This window comes from Triplophysa dalaica, chromosome 11 (genome assembly GCF_015846415.1).
Source record: "Triplophysa dalaica isolate WHDGS20190420 chromosome 11, ASM1584641v1, whole genome shotgun sequence".
NCBI classification, from domain to species: Eukaryota; Metazoa; Chordata; class Actinopteri; order Cypriniformes; family Nemacheilidae; genus Triplophysa; species Triplophysa dalaica.
Genome location: NC_079552.1, coordinates 625,825 through 649,390, shown reverse-complemented (window position 1 = coordinate 649,390; position 23,566 = coordinate 625,825). Strand labels below are relative to the sequence as shown.

Sequence of the window (23,566 nt, the reverse complement as noted above, 5' to 3'; positions counted from 1 at the left end):
TGCTTGACCTGTTACGACGAACCTATTTAAAGCTACTGCAGTGAGGGAAGATTACAAAACAACAAGAGAATTGATTTAGGACACTCAACAAGTCCACCGGACTGACCCACTTTGATCTCGGGCTATTCCATCGCTCTGTTATAGACAGCTGGTACTGTATATAAATACAGCATGAGACAGTCATACACTCTGTGTGCAGTTGATGTGACGGAGCGGGACCAATGCGTGCAGACTTTCCCCAAATGTGATGCGCACCGGCACCGCGCTCAGCTGCTCTAGTGCTGTTCGCGTACTTTTGCTCATTTGAAAAGATGGAATCGTTCGCGGTGGCACTAAACGGTGTAATTCACTCAGAAGATCCTTTCTCCGGACCTCTGTCATATGTTGAGCCATGGAACTATACATTCTTGGCTGTTTTAATGTTTATTGTGACGACTTTGTCTCTGTGTGAGAACGGCGCGGTGATGCTCGTCACCTTTAGGTTCAAGCAGCTGCGACAGCCTCTGAATTATATCATTGTCAATTTATCTCTCGCTGACTTTCTAGTGTCCTCGACTGGAGGGGTAATAAGTTGTGCCACTAACTACCACGGATATTTCTTCTTGGGTCAATGGGCTTGTGTTTTGGAAGGATTTGCGGTCACATTTTTTGGTAAGTCATGCAAACTAAGTTTATATATTGCCTTGTATAATATAATCTATATGTTAATGTTCAGAAACTCTGTCGTAGTCTGGCAAACTCTTTTTAATAGCGCAAAACCAAATTGTAACTATGGCGTTGATACTATAATGATAATGTTTTAAATAAAAATGATTGTAAACAAAATGTGATAGTAAGAATGTCATTTTTTGCAGTGTAGTTTGGCATCAATTATGTTTGAATCTCTAAGTATTTTTGTCTTGTTTTTAGTAAAAAAAAAAACGTCTTAGATTAATATACTATTACTTGACAAGAAAAGTAACAAAAGATATTAAGTCTTGCTTTATTTAAAATAATATAAGAATTAAGAAAGTTTGTGGTAAAAAAAAGCAAAAAAATATGCCAATGGGGTGAGAAAGATACAGTTGAATTTAGTTTGACCTTTTCCTCAAATCCCTAATTCAAGTTTCTTTTTTCTCACACCTTTGGTAGATTTTTTGGCTTGTTTTTACCATAAACGTACTTAATTCTTATAATTTTCTCCTTAAAAAGAGACTAAATATCTTAGGTCACTTTTCTTTTCAAGGAATTGCATCTTGATTTAAGAATGTTTAGGAATTTGTACAACAGAAAGAGAAAAACACTTAGTAAGAATGTCATTTTTTGCAGTGTATTGCTATCATTCATCTATTACATTATATTCTAGTATATCATTATGAATAGGCCTATTTTATATGATAAACTACAAAGGAGATAAGGCACACATTAAAGTTCATTATCATTTATAAACCAGGAGTTTCAGGAGTTTGCTGTAGTTTCTTCAGGATGGTGACCGTGATCGTGAAAACTTGATCAGATTAGTTTATCAGCAGACTTTTGATTTTTATCACAAGGGTCAAAAGTTGATGTTCATTTTCTGTTTGACATGAGATTGTGTATCACAGCATCAGACGTACAGTAAAGCTGAGTCAGTACATCAGACAGAAAAATCATAATATAGTCAATTGTTTATCTCATACAGAAACTCATTCCATTAATAATGAAGGAAGGACAAAAACAAATCATAAATCACAAGAATTATTGAAATGAAAAAAGCTCAACAAGAAACAAACAAAGGAATCATTAACCTAAAAATGAAGATTCAAATGATCCTCATATTGCACCGGACATGAATGACGTTGGTATTTCTGTGGAAAACAAAAGAAAATGTTTAAAAAGAATGACACCAAATGACTGAATTCATAATTTTACCTGAAGTTGATCTTTGTCACAGAAAACAAAAGTTGCTGTTTATATAAATCATTATTTTTTAAATGAAGATTCGACCTCAGATTCTGTAGATTGAAGATCATCAAAGTCAAACAGAATGTTAAAAGAGATGAGCCACAAAACAATAAAGGACAGAAATAAACTACACTCAAAGAATTCAAATAAATATTTAATATTCAGACTCTGACAGCTCAAGTGTTTTCTTCTACTGTAATTATAAGGTACAAGTGGCACAGTTTTGTTGAGCTGTCATCACATCACATGTTAACAGCGAGGACCATGGGACCTCATCATCAAAACATATGTTTGTCTTTATAAATCTCTGTCAATCTCCAGGTATTGTGGCGTTGTGGTCTCTAGCCGTCCTGGCGTTTGAGCGTTATTTTGTCATCTGTCGTCCTCTGGGGAACATTCGTCTGAGAGGTAAACACGCTGCTCTGGGTCTGCTGTTCGTCTGGACCTTCTCCTTCATCTGGACAATACCGCCTGTGTTGGGCTGGTGCAGTTACACCGTCAGCCGCATCGGAACCACCTGTGAACCAAACTGGTGAGAAACCAAAGGAAGCACAGCGTGTCTGATCTCTGATCTATTCTGTATGATTTCTAACAGTTCCACACGTTAAAACTTACATAGCTTATACACACATGATCTATATTATCACAAAGATAATTACAGCTATGACAAACCTATCAATTACACCTGTACAGTTTCAATCAGAATGTCTGAATCAGACTTTTTATTAAGATGAGCGGTGAACTTTGAGTGGTTATAATGTTTTTACATTTTCAGACAGTAAATACGTTTTGAGTTGTACAGTCTTTGTCTCTCTTGAGGTGAAAAAGTCTTATTTTAAGAACTGTAGACTGTTTGAAATGTAAAGATTGAGGGTCAGATGTTAATGAATTGTTATAATTATATTTTCTACCGTAACGTACTAGAATTATGGATGCAACATCTAAAAATAAACTGAGCTCAAATCTCCCATTGTTCTTCATATGCAGATTATCCAAATGTCTGAGAGTTGTTTTCCTTTTCAAGAAGAGAGCGCTGCAGAATTTGGATCTTATTATGTCTTGAGTTATTATCAAACGGACTCTTTTTGCCTCATTGGACCAATTATCTCTGCTCAAATTGACTCTTTGTTTCTATTAATGAGACTGTTTTACCCGTGCGCGTCGAGCAGGATTTACCTTTGACATTTTCATCCTCAGAGTTTTTGCCTCAGATTTTCTCTGTTGTGCTGACGGAGCAGTTTTAAATGTTGTACAGTATTTATCTCTCAGCGTTTCTGAGCTTCCGGCTTTAACACCTGCTTGAACTTTATCACCTCTCATCCCACCTGTATCTCTGATGTGATGTGAGTGAGATCAACACGTTCACGTTAACCTGCACATTAACCTGTCAATACAGTCTCATTGAGATCTGATTCAAGAGAGTTTGAAACTCAAACTGAACATTTTCTGTGAACAGAAGTATACCGTATATTGTTTATGAAAGCAGATTTATTAACACAGTCTCTAAATGTTTATAAATCATGACACAGATGACAGATCTTGCACTCACTGGCTTTGTGCCTGTGCAGGTATTCCGGCAGGTTCCATGATCACACCTTCATCATCACGTTCTTCATCACTTGTTTTATTCTTCCGCTGGGTGTGATCATAGTCTGTTACTCCAAACTGCTGAGGAAGTTGAGAAAGGTCAGTCAGCACTGAACATCTGTCACATCGCAGTAATGTTCTAACATTGCTGGTGTGTTAAAAGTGTCTCTCAAGCCTGTCAGTAAGTTGAATGTCATGTTTAAGGAAGTCAGTAATGGTCATATCGTAGCAACCATCCGCACTCAATATAACCATGTTGTATTTGGATTATTTCGTCAGCACAGATGTGTGTTGTCAACACTCATACACACCTTTGCAGGTGTCCAACAGTCATGGCAGGCTGGGAAATGCCAGGAAACCTGAACGTCAGGTGACCCGTATGGTGGTCGTAATGATCGTGGCATTCATGGTGGCCTGGACTCCGTACGCTGTTTTCTCTGTCGTGATCACCGCCCATCCCAGCATTCATCTGGACCCTCGACTGGCAGCTGTCCCAGCGTTCTTCTCCAAAACAGCAGCGGTTTACAACCCCATCATCTATGTGTTCATGAACAAACAGGTAAACTACATACTCCTGTCAATGTGAACGTTTTAACTGAATGAAACACATACGAATCACACAAAAAATATAGGGTTTACACATACATGTTTGAATTTTGGAGACTCCTTTGTTCAAAGTCAATTACTGTGTTCATTTGATGTGTTCAGTATGTGTGTTTCCTGGAAATCAAAAGCCAATTTGTAGCTGACGCATTACATCAAACTGTATCTGATTTGCCCAAGACTGCTTCAGAAATGGTCAGTCTAAAATAACGACACACATGAATGCTGTTTTTCACCACAGGATCCTAATGAAATTTCCAGCATTACACCAAAACACACCAGAGCCAAGTATACGTATATATCACCTGAGCCATATGGAACAAATGCTTATAGAATTAGAGTATATATCATAAGAGCCCCATAGAACCAGAGACATATGTACAGTATACGTATATATCACCTGAGCCATATGGAACAAATGCTTATAGAATTAGAGTATATATCATAAGAGCCCCATAGAACCAGAGACATATGTACAGTATACATATATATCACCTGAGCCATATGGAACAAATGCTTATAGAATTAGAGTATATAGCATAAGAGCCCCGTAGAACCAGAGACATATGTACAGTATACGTATATATGACCTGAGCCATATGGAACAAATGCTTATAGAATTAGAGTATATAGCATAAGAGCCCCGTAGAACCAGAGACATATGTACAGTATACGTATATATGACCTGAGCCATATGGAACAAATGCTTATAGAATTAGAGTATATAGCATAAGAGCCCCGTAGAACCAGAGAACTGTAGAACCATAGACTGTTACAATTACTGTAGCAGAGCCTTAAAGAATCTAAAGAATAAAAGTTTATGCAGTAGTTGCAGAGACCGATAGCACATGAGCCTGATAGAACAGCAGACAGTGTAGAAACTGACCTGTTGCCATGTCTGCTTATTTTTTTTGTTATCATACAAGACCTTATGGCCCTCTCTCACAGACAAGACTTTAGGCTAGCCTCAGACTAAAATGAATGTGTTACCTGTATTACTTAATATTCCTTTCCCAGAAATATCCTCAAATATATCAGTGGCATTGTTTTGTCTCAAAATGCACACCAGTAAAGTATTCTTCTTAGGCATATGTATAAAAGCGTCATAAATATCTTCATTCAACTAAGGCACAGTCCTGGCTTAAGCTAACCGGGCCAATATGTATTATTTTGAGTCATTTAAACACATTTTGAGTTTTCTGCACTAAGGGAAAATGTATACATGTTTGATTGGTAAACTGAAGTAAATTTTCATCTAAAGTAGGAAGGTTTACTGTGTCCCAGTTTCAGACCCCACTCCTAAATAGGTTAGCCTTCAGCTGACAGAAATTTCAGCATGCTAGATGTTCCTCAAGCCAGATGTTTGTGAGCGCACAGGACAGTGGATTCAGAGAAATTGTGAGATGCTATTGTGAGATGACATCGGTTGACTAGATTTGACATATTTGACATAAATTACAGAAATAAAATATAAACAAATACCTCCGGTTGTGGATCAAACTGGCCACAGTCAAACAGGAAGTATAATGAATTATTGAGCAGTTGTGGAGGTTATTTGATGTAAACTGGGTTCGGCAGTGAGCTGTCTGTCAGACGGCTGAACTGAAACTGTCAGTGTGTGTGCAGAACTCAAGCCGAGAGAAACACTGTGACATCTGAATTCTGTCCACAACTACTGCACCATATTTACCCAATGCACAAAACCATGTCCATCTCTCCATGAAGTCTGAGGAACCTCCAAAAATGACTATTGACAGGAAATAAAATAACATATAAAAGATTTGTCCGCCAAGTAACGCATGGCTAAAATGAAGAGAAATTAAAGAAATGTATGGCCTTGTTTTTATATCCAGATGGGGACCTAAATCTAATCACACACACCATCTCCTGGGGACCCGCGTCACAGTGGGTACCAAAATTGAGGTCTCCATGGGCAACAAAGCTTATAAATCATACAAAACAATATTTTTTTTAAATCTAAAAATGCTAAAAGTTTTCTATGATCTTTAGGTTTAGGGGGTAAATACACAATTTGTACAGTACTAAAACCATTACGCCTATGGACTGTGACCAACGGAGATATTAAACCAGACATGTGCATGTGTCTGCACTGGAAAAACATCAAATTTGATTCATTTAAATATGTTAAATCAACATAATTTTTATACAATTTTGCCACAACATGATTTTTTTATGTTCAGTTATGTAACTTAATTCTTTCATGCTGGCACTACATAAATTATTTGTTTTGTTTTAACATATATTTGCTTCAACTAGGCAGATGATTTATATTTCCCAGCATGCTTTGCGTGAGACTGCATTTTGAGAGTTCTTTTCTTAATTAAGTGTTTTGTGCTTACCATTGTTTGTAAATGTGTTGCCTTTGTTTAGGTCGTGAGCGGATACATATTTTAATTAGAATTAGTTTTAAGCGTGGTTAACTTCATATCTTGTAAGTCACATTTACTAAAAACACTAATGTTGAGAACGTTAAATGAACATATGAAACGTTAGCATATAAAAATAGTGTTTGTTTAACATTATTTTAGTAGGCATGGCAAAATAAAACCTAGTTAACCTGACAAAATTCTGTCTATTATGCATTGCAAAACCTAATTCAGTAGGTGTGACACAAATTAATTTAATAAAGACTTCTAAAAAAATTACGTTCAAACAACAAGATTATAAAGAATCGTTTCAAACAAATTAGATTTAGTCAGAGCAATGAAATTCAATTTCTTGGAAAAGTTTTCCTTAATTTAATTAAGTTGGTTCAACAACTTTTTTGTGTGTGTGCGCGTGAACTACATTGTGCAGATTCATTATTTCCACGCTGAACCGACCGCAGCAAATTCTCCTTATTATCTAAAGTTCAACGAGCAACAAGCACTCTCATGTGTTTTAAAGTAAGTTCAGGACAAGTACACTAATGAGTGCGCTGGTGTTGTCTAATGAGTGCTAATGAACAGTGACTGAACAACAGCAGGTCAGCTGTGAAACACTCTTTAAAGTAATCATTAATTGTTTCCACATTAACAATCATGACCTCATCATGATGAACTACATTTACCCTCCTGATACACCAGACTCAACACACATGCAGAAATACCTTCAGTCTACTTTTGATCAACTTCTCAGAATTTACACTTCAGTATTCTTGACCTGTAGTGAAAGAAAAGTCCAAGGTCACTCAATGTTTGGATGATTATCTATGTCAAGAAGACTTTACGTTTACTTTAAAAGTGTACATTCATTAACTAAACGTGTGCTACAAGTGTTGAACTAGTATATGTACTCATGGTTTGCTTCTGTTACATTTAAAACACTTTTACTTAAAAAAATGGGCCGAATAAATCCTGAGCAGTGTTGCAGAACAACTCTTTCAGTACACTTGATATTAGTATACTTACGTTCTGTTGCTGTAAACTTCTGTTCATTTAAGTTATTTTAATAAAGCATATATTGCAAAGATTCTTCTGATAAAAATCTCTTGTGTATTTTTAAGGTGTTTTCTGCTGAGTTCAGTGCTGAACGCAGCAAAAACAAAACAGTCTCAGCACTGAAACACAAATGAACACAATCTACATGTGATGTGTGAAAATGTCTGTATATTAAGGTTGAGGAACATGCTCACATGTGATGATCTGCTCAGTTTAGGAAGTGTCTGATTCAGCTGGCGAGCTGCAGAGACATCAGCACCATCGACGGAAATGTGAATCAGACCACCGAACGCGTGGGACTGACCAATGAGAGCCACACAGGAGAGATGTCAGCCATCGCCGCCCAGATCCCAGCAGCCGGACCCGTTCAATCCAAACCTGAAGAACAACCCAGTGAATGTAGTCTCTTCGGTCAACTTCCCATTCCTGAGAACAAAGTCTGTCCCATGTGAGCACACACATAACTTTTCTAACTAATGTACTGAACTTTGAAATGTGCAGAAAAAGTGAATAAGGTCTTACAGCAGAAGTTCAGCTAGTGTAAGACTGAAATGTTGAAGCATCAACACAGCACATCATTTACCACAGAAAACTACACAAAACACATCAGTCTACTTTAAAAAAATCATTTAAAGAGTCCCTAATCCAGAAAATGCACTTTTAAATGTTGTTTGAACATATCTGTGTGTAAGGAGTGTGTTTACAGAACCACCCTAGAACGATAAAAATCCACACATTCATTTTTTTAAAACCTCCAAAAACCTGAACAGTCCTCTTGAAGGAGCTGTTGGCATCCTCTCGGTAACCTAACGTCACATTGATTGAGCCCTCCTTATGACTGCTGATGGTCTCCGGCCTCGTCCACTTCTACACTGTCCGCCATTGTTTTCACGCTACTTACAGTGAGCTACAAGAATGTTTTGTAAACAAACAAGTTGTTTTTGTTATTGTTGTCAAGTCTTCATTTACTCCACACATTGAGCCTATGAAGACGCTTCGGATTAGTTTTATTTCTCAATGAATGTGCAGAAGACATCAGGTGAAGTATGCTTCACAAACCAATGTCATCAAAATGCTGGATTCATAATGGGTCGTGCTTTCACTTGTTATAGATATAATGTTTGTTCTGTGTACTGTTGAATAAAAAAACAATGTGCGCGTTTTAAAGATAAAACGCGTTTGTGCATTCACTTATGGCAGGCCGAATTAGCTCAAATTGTAAAAATGTTATTATAGAGCTCTCTAATTTAATTCTTACTTGTGAAAATGCAAATACGACGAGTAACACTGGGGACAATTTAAGACGATTTTATTTTGCCTGCCATAGAAAATGCCATTCCGTTTTTATAGATATGGTGTGTTTGTCCTGTGTATTGTCACTTAAAAAAATAAAGTGCACGTCGTAAAGACATAACACGTTTGTGAATTCAATCTTGGAGAGCATGTTTTCTGTTTTTTATAGATATGAGGTGTTCACTCAGAAACTGTGTGTTCAGTTTTTTTTAAAAACGATACCTTTGCCCTGTACTTTGACTTATAGAAAACAATGTGTTTAGTTTTTAAAGATAAGAAGTGTTTCTCATTCGCTTTTTCTGACTATTCTCCTCAGCACTGGCCCACACAGCCCTGTGCTTTCTGCTGGAAAAGGGGCGGAGACCAGTAGTTCATTTGCATTTAAAGAGACACGCACCAAAACAAAATGTTTTTCCTCACTGGCAAAAATGGACATTTAGGGCACAGTATAATAAAACTTCCGTGGTGTGTTTTTGTCACGTGTAGCAGGTATAAGAGCACACGACAATGGAGTAGAATACAAAAAGAGGGTCTCTTTTAATAACTTTCGAGATTAAATCACAGCAATAATGAAGTGAAGTTATGATGTTGATATGCAGCAGCACACAGACCTGGTTGATTCATTATCACAAGCACATCATACTGAAGGTGTTTCACTTTCAGCTTCAATGATCAGTGTTAATACTTCTACAGTAGTGAGAAAGTGGGATGAAAACACACTCACGTTATTCAGTGTTGACATCACATGAAGAACACGTGCCAGTTAAAGTCAGCGATTGTGCCAACATCCACTTTAAACATCCTCTGTCTCTCTTTAACCCTTTACACACTGAAATTCACCGCCATTTATCTATGAATTCTATTAAAATGAATGAAACGTTCTGTTTTTTAACACATCATATGCACGCATGCATGTGCACGTTACTACTTAAAGAAATACATTACCTTTATATTCTGGGATGTATCAGGCTTTTCTTAACATCCAAACAATTAGTACTTCACAAAATCCTACAATCAGGTTCTATTCTACAGTATTTTCCATCAAATATGTGCTGCCTATATGTTGCATTGCTGAAGTCATATTTTCAGAAGTTATAGGAAACTTACGCCATTAAAAAAGTATTTCTGTGAACAGTCCATATTGAATGTGTCTAAAATCATCTATGTTGATCTATCTATATTGGGTAGTCAATACTCAATAAAACTGTGTTATTTATACTGTATTTCTCAGCGCTATTATTACTGCAAACACTGAAGGTCCATAAAACTGACAAAACTTTGTCCCTGTTTGACAAGACAGTTTTCCAGTCACTCACACAAGAGTTAAAGTCTCGCTAGACAAAAGTTTGATGATGACATTATTCTGCTCCAGAATTTCTGTTGTCTGTAATATACGCTTACTGTCAAGGTCCGGGGAGGGTAGAACCCAAGAGCAGGCAACAGTGGGGGGACAACAAAAGATTTGAATAAAAAACATAAAAGTAAAAGCCCATGATGATGTAAACATGAACGGCACAGAAACTAAACAGCAACAAAAACACTACCCACGTGGGGCAAAACACAGACTGGGATAAGGCTGGGAGTCATACAGGGTATCACACGATGCAAGACAAATAGATCATGCAAGCAAAACGAAAGAGCACAGGACAGCAAACACAAGAGCATTAAATATGATGCTCTGTCATGATCCTGCCACTAGACCAATAAAGACATGATGAGGCAGAATCATGACAGCTTGTATTTCATCTCTTATTTCCACACTTGAATTGAACGTTTTTTTTACATTAATTAATTCAAAATTAAGGTAAAATGTAAAAAAGAAAAAATTAAAAGTGCACTTGTACTGGACCAGTGTTGGGTAATTTTTTTGAAAAAGTTATTAATTACTAGTTACTAATTAAATATTCAATAGTGTAATTCGATTACAAATGACTCTCTCCAAAAAGTATTTAATTACTAATTAGTTTATGTATCCTGCATCAACCTGGATTAGTTCATTGATTCAAGGACAGACATGAAATGGCTCTTTAAATCCCTTTAAATAAATAATATAAACTACATAATGTAGTGTTATTAACTAACCAAAGTATACAAATGTGAGACTTATACACTAAAGCACAAATTTTAAAGTTAGACTTATAATTGTTATGTAAATTCCACCATTGCTCAGACATATATTACATTATAACTATTTAGTTTAATTACTTTAGAAGTAACTGGAATTAAATTACATAAAAAATAAGAGTAATCCCTTACTTTACTTTTATAAGAAAAAAGTAATTAAATTACTAAATACTTAACTAGTTACACCCAACACTGTTCTGGAGCATTATTTCATCTGGTACATGTGAATAATCGAGTACACATAAACATGTGAGAAGTACAGACATCACACAGGTCTTTATGTGCTGCTGGAACATCATTAGGACTTTGTGCATCAATTATTTCCGCACTTTTCCTCCGGCTTGTTCTATTTATCCCACACTTCCACAGAAACACACAGTGAAATGAAAGACCCGGGGACCAGGGACGATCACACAGAGAGATGATAATGACTCTGCATGGACTATTCCACTCCTCCAACTTACCTCTACAGCCCAACATCACACAAATACCTTCATGAAACATAACAAAGAGAGAAAGAAGGTGTGCTTTAAAACAACACGTCCAGTGATCAGCACAATCTAAAACACTCATATCACAGATGACCTCAACTCTATTCAGACTACACACTAATAAACTCCGTCGGTGGATTTCTATGCCTGTGTGAACACAGAGGAGTCACATGTTTTCCTGCATGATGGCCGTTCGAGTGAGAAACAGGCTTTGGATGTGTCAGTCAGTATTAATAGTTCAGTTCAGATGTGTTGGCTGTATTGTACAAGTACCGCACTAGAAACCATCCAGACGCGTCTCATAATCCAGCAGTAATCAATCGCAAACGGTCACCTTCACTCTTCTGAATGCACTAAATGTTTGTCTCAATGATTTGAAAATATTTAAAGGAAAGATTCAATCCAAACCATTTCAGTCTGTGAAACACAGAACCCGGCGTCCACACTTACAAAAATGACATCCTTACTTAGTGTTTTTGTCTTGTTTTCCAGTACAAATGTCTAAAAATTATAAAAAACTCACTAGAAAGATGCAAGTATAAACAATTCTGGAAACTATCCATCTCAATAATACGCAGATAAATACTGTGGACTTTTAGCATTTTTCTGGGGGATTCTTGCAACCTTCTGGAGGCCCCTTGTGTGTCCCCGGACCCCAGTTTGAAAACCCCTGCCTTAGATAATAAGTCTTGTTTTTAGACAAAAAAATAAGAAATTTCAGGGAATATTTGCTCAAAACAAGCAAAAAGTTCTGCCAATGGGGTAAGAAAAATAATCTTGAATTAGTGACTAAGAAAGTGACTAAGAAAAAGGTCAACCTTAATTCAAGATTAATTTTCATATTATTTGTCTAAAACAAGACTTATTTTCTCAGGTCATTTTGCTCATCAAGAAAATTCATCTTCATTCAAGAATTTTTATGCATTTGTACAGGAAAACAAGACAAAACATTCTAGGAAAGTCATTTTTTGAAGTGCGGATGCCAGGTTCTCTGTTTCACAGACTAAAATAGTTTGGATTGAATCTCTCCTTTAAATGTTTTCAAATTATTGAGATGAACAATAAGTTATTCCCATTGTTTAACACATCAATATCATTATATTAATTGTCCCGTTTAATACAGAAAGAGATTAAACAGCCCTAGTCTGCTCAGTGAAGCCTGACAGTCTCTATTGACAGATGCTGTGTTCACTCGATATGAAAACAGAATGAGGATTGCCCTCCGGAGACATCACACTGTCTGTCAGTTCTCTTTCATAACCCGTGTCATGTCTTGAGTGAGTGTCATTAGCAGCTGTAACCGGAAGCATATATATATATATATATATATATATATATATATATACTGTATATATATATATGCTTTCCTGTAGCTCAGTGTTAAGAGCATTGCTTTAAACAAGGTTGTGGGTTCGATCCCAGGGGATTGCAAATAGCTATGTAAAATGTATAGGATAAAGCAATGTCGCTTCGGATAAAAGCGTCTGCCAAATGCCTAAATGTAAATATATCATAAGCTGCATATCTTCTGATGATATTCTAATATTGCACAATGAAATTCATATAGACACAAGCACATACAGTAAGTTTTCAGACTTCAGATTACTCATGCATAACACTCACAAAACTGAAGGCGCCACATGATGCCAACCATTTGTTTCACAAAATAATCTTCGTAGTGGTCAGGGTTCTTCGCACTCTGTTAAGACGAGAACGAAATACTTATTTTAAGAATCTTTGACTGCATGGTTCTTTTGGGAACCAACAGTTCTTCTATGAGATTTCTGTGAAGAACCCTCACTCTGTTATCTGTCATGAATTTGGGCAGAACCCAGGTAATTTGGAGAGTAATGGGTTAACAAAAAGACTTTAATGTGAAAACAAATACAAAACCCATGAGGGGACAAAACAGCAAGAAATCCAAAATTCAAAATTACAAGTCAACAAAACACACACGGCCATACAAGACTTTCCACTAGAACTCTCGAACGATACGGACAAACTATAAACAACGAACCGGTACGGGACAATACACAAGAGGGCCTTTAGAAGGGAAAACTAATGAAGGATAATTATACAGGGCTGGTGACGGGCAGGTGACGGGAATCAAACACGAAGGGGAAGATTACGGGGAAACATGGGGGCGGGGATAAGAGATGCGACCGGAGGACGTGTCTCCACACAGAACATAACAAGCACCAAAGACATGGTACTGTCACGACTCTGTCCACAGAACTAGAAAACTCAAGAGAAGAAGGACAGAATCATGACAGTTAACAGCTTGGACGGACAGAGATCAATTTGTCTGATCAGAAAGAGGATGAATGTTGTCGTCTGTCCACTGAGAAAACACCTTTGACTTCAGCATCATCTCTCAATGCCTGCACAGAGATATTGACAAACAAAATAATAATAAAAAACACAGTCGTCTACTACATAAAAATCCTGAAATACATAAAAAAGGAAACATTTTGGTCTTCACACTGATAAAATTAAAAGAACATGGATTATATTTCCTGTTGGACATTTATAGAAGCTAAATCATTTTAAGACATGAAATATGTGCTTTTACTACACTTTTAACAAAAAGTGTACTAAAAAAAAGTGTCTCAACAAAAGCCACCAGAACACAATGTCCATTGAACATGTTAAGCAATATAAGCCAGTACGTTCAACTGTGTAAAGAAGTCAGAATGCATGAAATGGCATGTTAGCCCATCTTTAAAACATGTCTTATTTTACTTTCTACATGCCATATGAGGTGGGTGGGGCTAAAACATAGTTGTGGATCTTCTGCAGAGGTGGTCTTTCGCATTTCTATGACGTCATTGTCACACACTTTTAAAAATGTTTGGCATTCTGACCTTGGTTTTGATGAAGCGTTATTTTTTTTTACAAACAAACAGGATTCATCTGTTATCAGCATTACTTAAACTCTCAGGCTGTATCGACCCGTTTGAGAATCTTATTGTGGCGAGACGCTCCGCTCAGAGCACTGACAGATCAATACTGAAGCTTCATTACTGTATCGAACATTTAAAACTGAGACAAAGAGTCTGCGGCCGAATCAATTACTCACATTCACTAATCACACAATAAATAACGGCCAGTTATCATCGATTATAAGACAAAAAATACAAAGATAATGACAGAATGAGACACTTGACTGATATGTTCCGCTGACTGTTGTGTTATCATTCTGATGACGTCCGGTTCTCTCACTAATAAAAACACTACAGATATTTTCATTCTTATTGAGTCAAGAAAAAACTGTCATTCATCACAACAGCGTGCAGTTTAACGTCACTTACTCAATTATTAATCATGACTGTCATTAAAACTACAAAGCTAATTTTAGATATTTAAGCAAACAGATCAATACTCAGATTTAATGTTGTTAATAACTGCACTCGTCACCTTTTAACAACAAAAAGCATCACTGTGTCATGATGAAAGCACATCTCTGATCATGAAGAGCATGACGTTATGATTCTCTCCTGCAGGCAGAAGTGAAGAGAAGTCATGTATAAAAGTGATTGACGTAAACTTTCATTTAACAAAAACATTCCTTGAGTCTTTAGGAGACAGCTCGAGAGATTCTGATGGAAATCATTTTAACTAGATCTCTTCTCCATCAGGACGAGTTGGTGTTTTGGATGTCAGAGGATTATAGAGGATGTGAAACCTCTGATGGATTTTTAAACAATCCTGATGTAATGACACAAGACCGCATGTTTAATAGAAATGAAAATAATGAGGTACAGCAGAGGATTAAAGATCAAATCTGACCGTGTGCATACAAGTTCTGATTTAGAAGTGCTTTTATTTTGAAACAACACATAATCTGTGTATGTGTTCAAGAGAGAGTGGTACAGTTAATTGTGTGCTTGTGTGAGAGAATTTGAGTGTGTTTCGTTTTTTTACAGAAAAGACACATGAAATGTGCCAAAACACCTGATCACGTGTGAAATGTATGTTTTTTGGAATATTTTGTTGTGACCCCATGTGTAACCCATGGGATGACATGTGCGACGTGGTGATACTGTATGTCTCCACATGTGATCACATGTTATCCTATGGGTCTCACAACAAAATGTTCCAAAAACACTCATTAAACATATGTTTTATGCACACGTTAAACACATGTGGAAAACATGTGAAATTCATATTTCTTTTCTCTGTAGTCTTCATGAATGTCACAGACGAGTTCATTTGTGATCTTCTCCTCCAGATTCTCCACACATATCTTCACTTTCACTGAAGAAAAGCTCACATACATGAGACTAATGGAATAAATATCATTTTTATCTGTCATTTAGGTTCTTATAATGACAAATCTCATTCTTTACACAATATATGAAGTGAAAAGAGCTTCCAGTCGTCTCATCGCATCTTCAACGTTCTAAACACTCAAAGCAAAATTGAAAATTGGAAAATTCTGTCATCAGTTACTCGCCCTCGTGTCATTTCATTCCTGTATAAATGACTTTGTTCTCATGAACACACTAAAAGATATTTTGAAGAATTTGAACACTAAATAGTAGTCAAAGGCACCCCAGAACTGTTTGTTTTCTTAAATTCTTCAAATGATCTCACTTTGTGTTCAACAGAGCAACACATGTATAGGAATTTTGTATCATGTTGCTGAACTGAAAATGGCCAACCTTCTTCTAAATATCTTCCTTTGTTATCACCAGAACAAAGAAAATGATACAGGTTAGAAAGAACCTGGGGGTGGAAAATGATGAAAGAATTTTCATTTTTTGGTGAACTGTCCCTGTGAATTTTTTTGTCATGATTCTGCCCCATTATGTCGTGTTTCTCTTGATCTAGGGGTAGAATCATGACAGAGCCTCATGTTTTGTGTGGCGAGAGACATATTATTGTTGTCATGACTTAATATGCTCTTTCCGGTCTAGACTTTGTCCCCGCCCCCTCGTTTCCTCATTATTGATTGTTAATTATTTCATGCCCCACAGCTGTTCCCTCTTGATTTGATCCCTTATTTCATGCCCTGTGTCTTCTTTCTTGTGCTGGATCATTTTGCTGTTTGATGTTACCCTTCCCAACAGCCTTGTCTTGTATAACCAAGTAAGTCTAGTCTAGTCTAGTCAAGTCTAGTTCAGTCTAGTCTAGTTCAGTTAGTTGTAGTCATGTCTAGTGTTTTATTTAGTCCTACTTAATCTAGTGTAGTCAGTTGATGTCCTGTTCTCGCAGGGTTTTTTTTGTCATTGTTTATCAAAAGTCTTGTTTAACCCCTGACGCGCTGTCTGCGCTTGGGTCCTCTGTCCCACCACTGGACGTGACATGTTGTGGTTTCATTTTTCAGAAGTTCTCCACATCTAACTAAAATAAAGCGCATCTGCTCATGAAGATGTACACTACAGACAGGCAAAACAAAAGAACATTATAAAATAAAATGAGGTAAAGAAATGGATGCGTACCACCCGTGGACACTGGCACAGTTCCCCGGAGACGCAGCTCGGGTGCAATTACCTGCCGCATGGTCACATGTGTGTCCTCGATGTTTCACATCTGATCCATCATCAGTTCCTGCTCACTTCAACTCAACGACACCCAACAGATTAACAGCCCACATTCAAGATCTGCCCTCCAAATGGCCCAGACGCGTGTCAAACTGACACCGCAGGAATAAAAACATCATCAGTATTCACTAACAGGAGCAGACGGATGTTATTCTTCATCTATAAATCCAGTTGAGACAATCGAGAGATTTAAGTGTCCTTCATTTGTGCAGTAACATTTACTGTAAATCTTCGGAAGCGCAGCGTGAAGATGCTGATGACTGTCAGAGTTTGATGTTTAGTTTTTAATGGGTTGTTTGAATACATTCATTGCACAAGTGTGTTCTTTCTCCTGAGAGAGCATTTAGCTGTGAAAGTGTGTTCACAATGTAAATTGATTATTAAACTAATTAAATTCTGCGTATCTAAAAATGTAACAGTAAAGAAAGTGTTAGGTGATAGAATATAGTGTTAATACAGTATGAAAGTCATTACAATGACAATACGTGTGTTTACTAGTCCAAACATGAAGTGCAGAAGCAGATCTGTCTTATGTTTCTGCAGGTGAAATGAGATTTTTCTGTCTATCTACAACAAGAATTTTTGCACATCTAAAATGCAACAAAACATTTACTTTCATGAAAACACAATCCATCCGGCTTTCCAGAAGCTCAGAGGACACAGAATCATATCTTACTGTCATGGAATGATTCAACACACACATACGCACGCACGCACGCACGCACAAACATTTGGGTTTTGTACATTGTGGGGACTTGATGTGCTTTATCATCATGAAAACACAGAACATCACAATGCAAAAGCTGGAATGGTCCCAAAACAAGCTTCATTTCAACATTACTTCTGATCTGTATCATTATTTTCTTTCCTTCACTCTATAAAGTCTAAAAGACCCATGCTGGGTCAATATTGGCCAGAAGACACTGGGGGGTAATTTTATAAATAAATAGCATTGGGTCATTTTTAACCCAGCAGTGTGTTCAGTCCAATATTAAGATATTCATGCATATTCTGTATCCATCTTTAAGAATCGTCTGAAAACACTCTTCTTCTCTTTCTATCCAAAAAACAAAACAAATCTTAGATTTGTATAGGCTCTGTGAGACCGGTTTTATTGCACTTATGCAGTTTGTTTTCAAATGTGCCATGATCACTTCGTTCAGACAGTTGTTTGACGTTCATGTGTGCCTACACTTACCAAACCTTAGATGTCTGTCATCATGAAGGACACGAGATTCAGCAGATGTTTGTGATGTGGATGTTCGTCACATGTAACTGATTTACAGATGAAGCTGTTCCACCGGCCCGAGAGCTCTTTACAGTCTGTCATCTCATCTTCATTCTGTCTCTCACCGGCCGAGCAGACGCTTTTCATGCTTTAGTCTGATATGAGTGATGAACTTCAGTGAGTTCTTACATGACCTGGAATAAGAGACAACATTTACTGCCTCATTGTCATGTAAACAGTTATTTGATGTTAAGTACACAGTGTAGTGTAGTGTGTGCAGCAGCAAAGCATACTTTGATTACAGTACACCAGTCACAGTGAGACATCTGCATGTGTCTCCAGCAGGTCACCAGCAGAGAGAGTGTTTGAGAAAGAGACAGAGAGGTTTTCTTTAACCACAACTTTAACTCACAATATTATTACTTCATAGACAAACAAAGAGAGAGAGAGATTCTGATTTGATTTAACTAATTAAAATGATGGATTTTACACAATTAATATTTGAAACGAGAGCTAAACAATAAATTATGTAATACAATAAATAAATAAATGTTTTACTTTAAAACGATGTATAAAAGCATGAAAAACAGACAATCATGATGACGACTACAACTTTTTTCCTTTTGTGTTAGATTAAAGAAAGTTTGTTCTTTTAAAAACAACACAAGGGATAATAATGGTAAGAGTTTAATTTTTCTGTTGGTGTTCCTGTTCTTTAAGGGAACTTTCAGGCTCTCCCTTTAATTGAATTTTATAATGTGATTTACTGAAAGAGCAGAAGATCAGTCTGAAGCACTTAAAAAGATTGAAAATCTCACAGATGATGTCACGTGATTCTGTCCTGTAAACACTTTCAGTCTGTGGATTAAAGAGATCAAACTCTCTCATCATATATTCTGAATAATCCTGTGTGTGAGTCTTTCTTCAGTGGAACACAATGGAAGATATTTTGAGAAATGTCTCAGTTGTTTTGTGTTTATACAATGGAAGTCAATGCGGTTCAGTGTTGTTTGAGTATCAACATTCTTCAAAATATCTTCTGGTGTATTCTGAAGAAGATAGAAACTCATACTGGTTTGACATGACCTGAGAATGAAGGAATGACAGGTAACAGATTATTGGTTGAAACAAAAATAACATATGTAATACAGAGGCCTTTCACAGTGCGTGTCAGGAGACCTTCCATTTTCTACTTTAAAATATCTGAAGTGCATGTGCATACCATCATCATTATCAATACCAGCTTGATTGTCAAGTACCACAATCATGACAAGGTTTTGTTCTTTCACTAACAGACCACCTGTGATTCTTAAAACACTGACGCACAACTGAGTCAAAATGATCCGTGTGTTTCAAGTTCCTTCATTATTGGACCAGTTTCTCAATCCAACATTTCTAATGACATCATTCACAATATAAGTCTTTAGTCACGGGTTGTGATTGCCGCCGTTGGTTCTCCTGATTGATCAATTAGTCATCATACATGCGTGTGATTATATTGAGATTCATGTGGATGGCGTGAGGTGGTTCGCTCTTTCAGTTTGTGTCCGTGAGAGCTTCGTCTTTCCTCTTCTTACAGTCTGGATGTCTCAGAGGAGCTCAGAGTGACACAGCATTGGGTCTCCAGCAGGGAACCTGGGGGCATCTTACAGAAAGTTTCTTACCTTAGGTCTTAAAGCCACAATATGGAAGAATTGTGTTAAGAAATATCCAAAAATCACTTGCACAGTGTGATATATTTCATGCAGTTGTGTACTGCCATTATCCCAAATGTTCCCAAGAATTTGCAAATCCAGAGAAACTATTTAAAATAATGGCCCGTCCCATGCCATTGTTGTGTAAATACACGTGACAGATCTGAGCAACAATAAAATTTTGTTTCATCTACAAATATGTGATTATTCTACACCGCTCAGATCTCATTATTAACAGAAACACATTTGATTTCATGAGATATGTTCAGTAGGAGCATGCTTAAATACACACATGGTCAACACTGAAGTGTGTAATGACATCATTGATAAACTCCAATAAAGAGGAATTACTGACCTCCAATGTCACGTTCTTCATCTTCTCTGTGTCCTCATGTTGCGTTTAAAAGCTTGTTTACAAACCTTTAAGCAGCTTTCTTATGAATTAATATATTCACATATGAAAACATTATTCCACCCACCAGAAGCAGAATGGTGTAAATCATGAGTAAGTATTAAAGTCTGTGATTAACAGTCGATCAAAAATAATGAACGTCTGCTCTGCAGGATTATTGCGTTGAAATACGAAATTAATTTTTCATAAACCTAGAAGATTTAACTGCTTGAATTCATTAGATTTTAACCTGAAGTTGAATCCGTTGTCACTTGATCTGGTCTCAGTTCAGTTCCATTAGTGTTGCATTAACACACACACACAATATTTAAATGTGATTATACCATGATCTTTTTTAAAACTGTTTTCTGATTGGCTGGAAGGTGATCTTTAAAAGCCTTTAACGCAGAAGTAGTTCCAGTAACTTTGATTACATTTGACATTTAACTGACAAAATCACTGTCATTTTCACCAGTTTGATTTAAAATTTCACTGTAAACATCAATAAAAGCTTTAACTTGGCAAATGACCACGGTATAAGCGGGATAATCCACAGCTAGCCGTGCGTTAAAGGATTTTAATGCACTTCGAAGAGGCAACCAGCCTCTGCTTCATGTCGGGTGGTTCTTTGCATCCACGTCGTGCATTAAAACCCTTTAACACACGACTAGCTGTGGATTATCCCTAATTTATTGGTGGTAGTTCTGATGTGATATTGTGTTACAGTCTGTACTGAACCTGAGAAGAATCAACACTGTCAGACTCTTTCACAGTTTCTTAGTTGAGCTTTTCAAATCGACCGAGACATTAAAGCACAGAGATGATGAAGAAATAGCAGAAACTTTCTTGAGTTTTATTTCTGTAATCTTAGCTAAAGGTCATTGAGTATTACATTCTTTACAATACGATTAAAAAGGTCTACATTGATCAACTCTGCAGATGTCAGATTTATGAAACCATTAAATTGGGAAGTCCATAAATAATGAAGTTTGAAGTGGAAGTGCTCAGAGCTTCACGTTTCTGGGTGAAATCACAGTCTTCAGACGAGACATCGGCTGTAATCTCCCTTGCTGTGATAAAACAAAGACAAACATTTCTATTATTCAGCTTTATTACACTGCATAAACAAATACCAAACACTGCACACACAACACAAACCAAATAAATGAACACACACACCTGTCAGACTGGACGGCTTTCCAGTGACATCTTGCCTTTCTCTACATGATCTCAAAACATGAACAGCCTGAGCAGATGTCAAACCTTTTCTGAGAAGATCTGCACCAGAAACATCACTGAATCACTTCATCTTGTTTGTTAAGTGTTTAAGAGTGGACATATTAAACGACAGTGTGTGTTTTAACATGTTTTAAATGTTCAGAGATGAATATGAAAGTGTGTGATGGACTCACTGTCCAGAAGCGAGCGCATGTTTTGCAGGTTGACTGCAGCGCTGCAGCTCCACTGATTGAGCAGAACAGAACGACAACCAATGAGAGTGAAGAGAGACGCTGACCCAACAGAACCTTCAAACCCGGACCTCACAGAGTCACTGCACAACACACAAACACACGTGATGCAACCTTTTATCTGCACACGTTTAAAAAAGAACAACTTTACATGAGACTTCATTCATCATTTATTCATCCTCACGTCAGACCTGAATGAGTTTCTTTCTTCTTCGGAACACAACAGAAGATATTTTGAAGAACGTTAATCCTCAAACAACACTGAACTCCAGTGATCTCCATTGTATGAACACAAAACCAGACATTTCTCAAAATATCTTCTTTTGTTCTACTGAAGAAAGACTCACATAGATGTACAAACACATGATGAGAATAAATGATGAGAGCATTTTAATTTTGGGATGAACAGTCCCTTTCATCCAACAATCAAGAAGAAGTGAATGAAAATGAGAGCACTGAAGTGACTGTAGAGAAGACACAAGAGTTTGTGTTTTGTTCACCTGGTGTCCTGTGTGGACGGATGCAGCACAACGGCTCTGTTCTGTCCACAATCAAAGAGAAAAACCATCTGACAGCCTGCGGGGAAGAAAAAAACACGGAAGAATGAAAATCACCAGCATTATGATTGTATAAAGAGATGTGTTGAGCTGACATGATGAACTTCCCGTTTTCTTTGAATTCTAAAAACCATGTGACTTCATAACAACAGTGGAAAATGTCTTATTTTAATGAATCTCTGTTTATTTACTGAACGCTCTGAATAGGAACTCTCCTCATAAGAGCAGACTGACCTTTCATGAGTTCAGAGAGACGACACAATGACATGTGTCATATCTAACTTGTGGTTAAAGTTCTTATTTTAGTCCTCATACTTTTTCCACATAAAGGGTTTTTGGTTTCATATTGTGAATACAGTCTTTTGTTAACCCTTCAACTGCCTGCGCTTGGGTTCAGTCATTCCGTTCCGTGACAAAATGTCCAATAAAATCTGAAATATGTTTCTTGGGGTGGTACTCGACCCAAATGATGAGTCAAGTTGCTTTGAGACGTCAGTGTACACATGTACAACATGTTTTTCCTCTGCATTATTTGAACAGATATCAGCTTGTTTTCTCTTTATTTTTCTGATATTTGTTCTTGTGATCTCTCAGTTAATGACTTGACTCTGATGTCAATCATCTGCTGCATTGAGCTGGATAACACCTGACCTGTCGTGATGAGCTGAATATTCTGTATATCAACAAATACATGTTTTTATGAACCCTTGAGACTAAACGTCAAAATTGAAAGAGAAAACACGAAACCCTCATGACATCATCATCACATGAGCATAAACTCTTCTCTGGTGTGTTTCTGATGAATCAAAGATCAGGCAACACTTTAGTTTCATTTGCGTGAGAAAACACTCACAGCTTTGTTTAATTTTCCATAAGAATAATTTCTGACGGCCGAGATCAATAAATCACATGGATCTGAAGTCAGGACCAGACGAGTATTTCAGCCACATGAAAGACTGTTTAACATCTCTAACCAGACTTTAGATGTCACGCTGCGAGCGCTCTTGTTATCATACTGTATGATGAGTCGATGATGGCTTTAAAATCAATCACGACAGTGTGTGTGAATGTGGAGGTGAGTGAGAAAGAGTTTTATTACCGGACATGTTGAGAGCGGTCAGTCGGTGTGCCGGAACACAAGAGAAGATGTTTTCTGTCCCACAGTAGATGAAAGCACCGCAGGAACTCAACAGCTTCTCCAGATCTGTAAGACTGACAGA

The 23,566-nt window shown here is 37.1% G+C and overlaps 2 protein-coding genes across 10 annotated transcripts in view; one reads left to right on the top strand and one right to left on the bottom strand.

The window, feature by feature from the left end:
* Positions 1–311: 311 nt before the first annotated feature.
* valopa (vertebrate ancient long opsin a) lies at positions 312–8,840 on the top strand. The gene is made up of 5 exons (XM_056760447.1): positions 312–651; positions 2,245–2,455; positions 3,492–3,609; positions 3,830–4,069; positions 7,766–8,840. The coding sequence occupies exons 1-5, from the start codon at positions 312–314 to the stop codon at positions 8,003–8,005; spliced, it is 1,149 nt and encodes a 382-aa protein (XP_056616425.1). The 3' UTR covers positions 8,006–8,840.
* Positions 8,841–21,144: 12,304 nt separating this feature from the next.
* LOC130432230 (cilia- and flagella-associated protein 46) overlaps positions 21,145–23,566 on the bottom strand; it is a 41,481-nt gene continuing 39,059 nt past the window's right edge. For 7 of the 9 annotated variants that reach the window (XM_056761518.1, XM_056761519.1, XM_056761522.1 and 4 more), the window contains 5 exons: positions 23,446–23,558; positions 22,290–22,365; positions 21,733–21,872; positions 21,500–21,598; positions 21,145–21,390 (listed from right to left, as the gene is read on the bottom strand). In XM_056761518.1, coding sequence (XP_056617496.1) covers positions 21,269–21,390; positions 21,500–21,598; positions 21,733–21,872; positions 22,290–22,365; positions 23,446–23,558 — 550 coding nt within the window. In that variant the 3' untranslated portion in view covers positions 21,145–21,268. Of the gene's footprint in view, positions 21,391–21,499; positions 21,599–21,732; positions 21,873–22,289; positions 22,366–23,445; positions 23,559–23,566 lie in introns of those variants that run through there. The other 2 variants (XR_008908444.1, XR_008908445.1) reach the window with 2 other exon arrangements.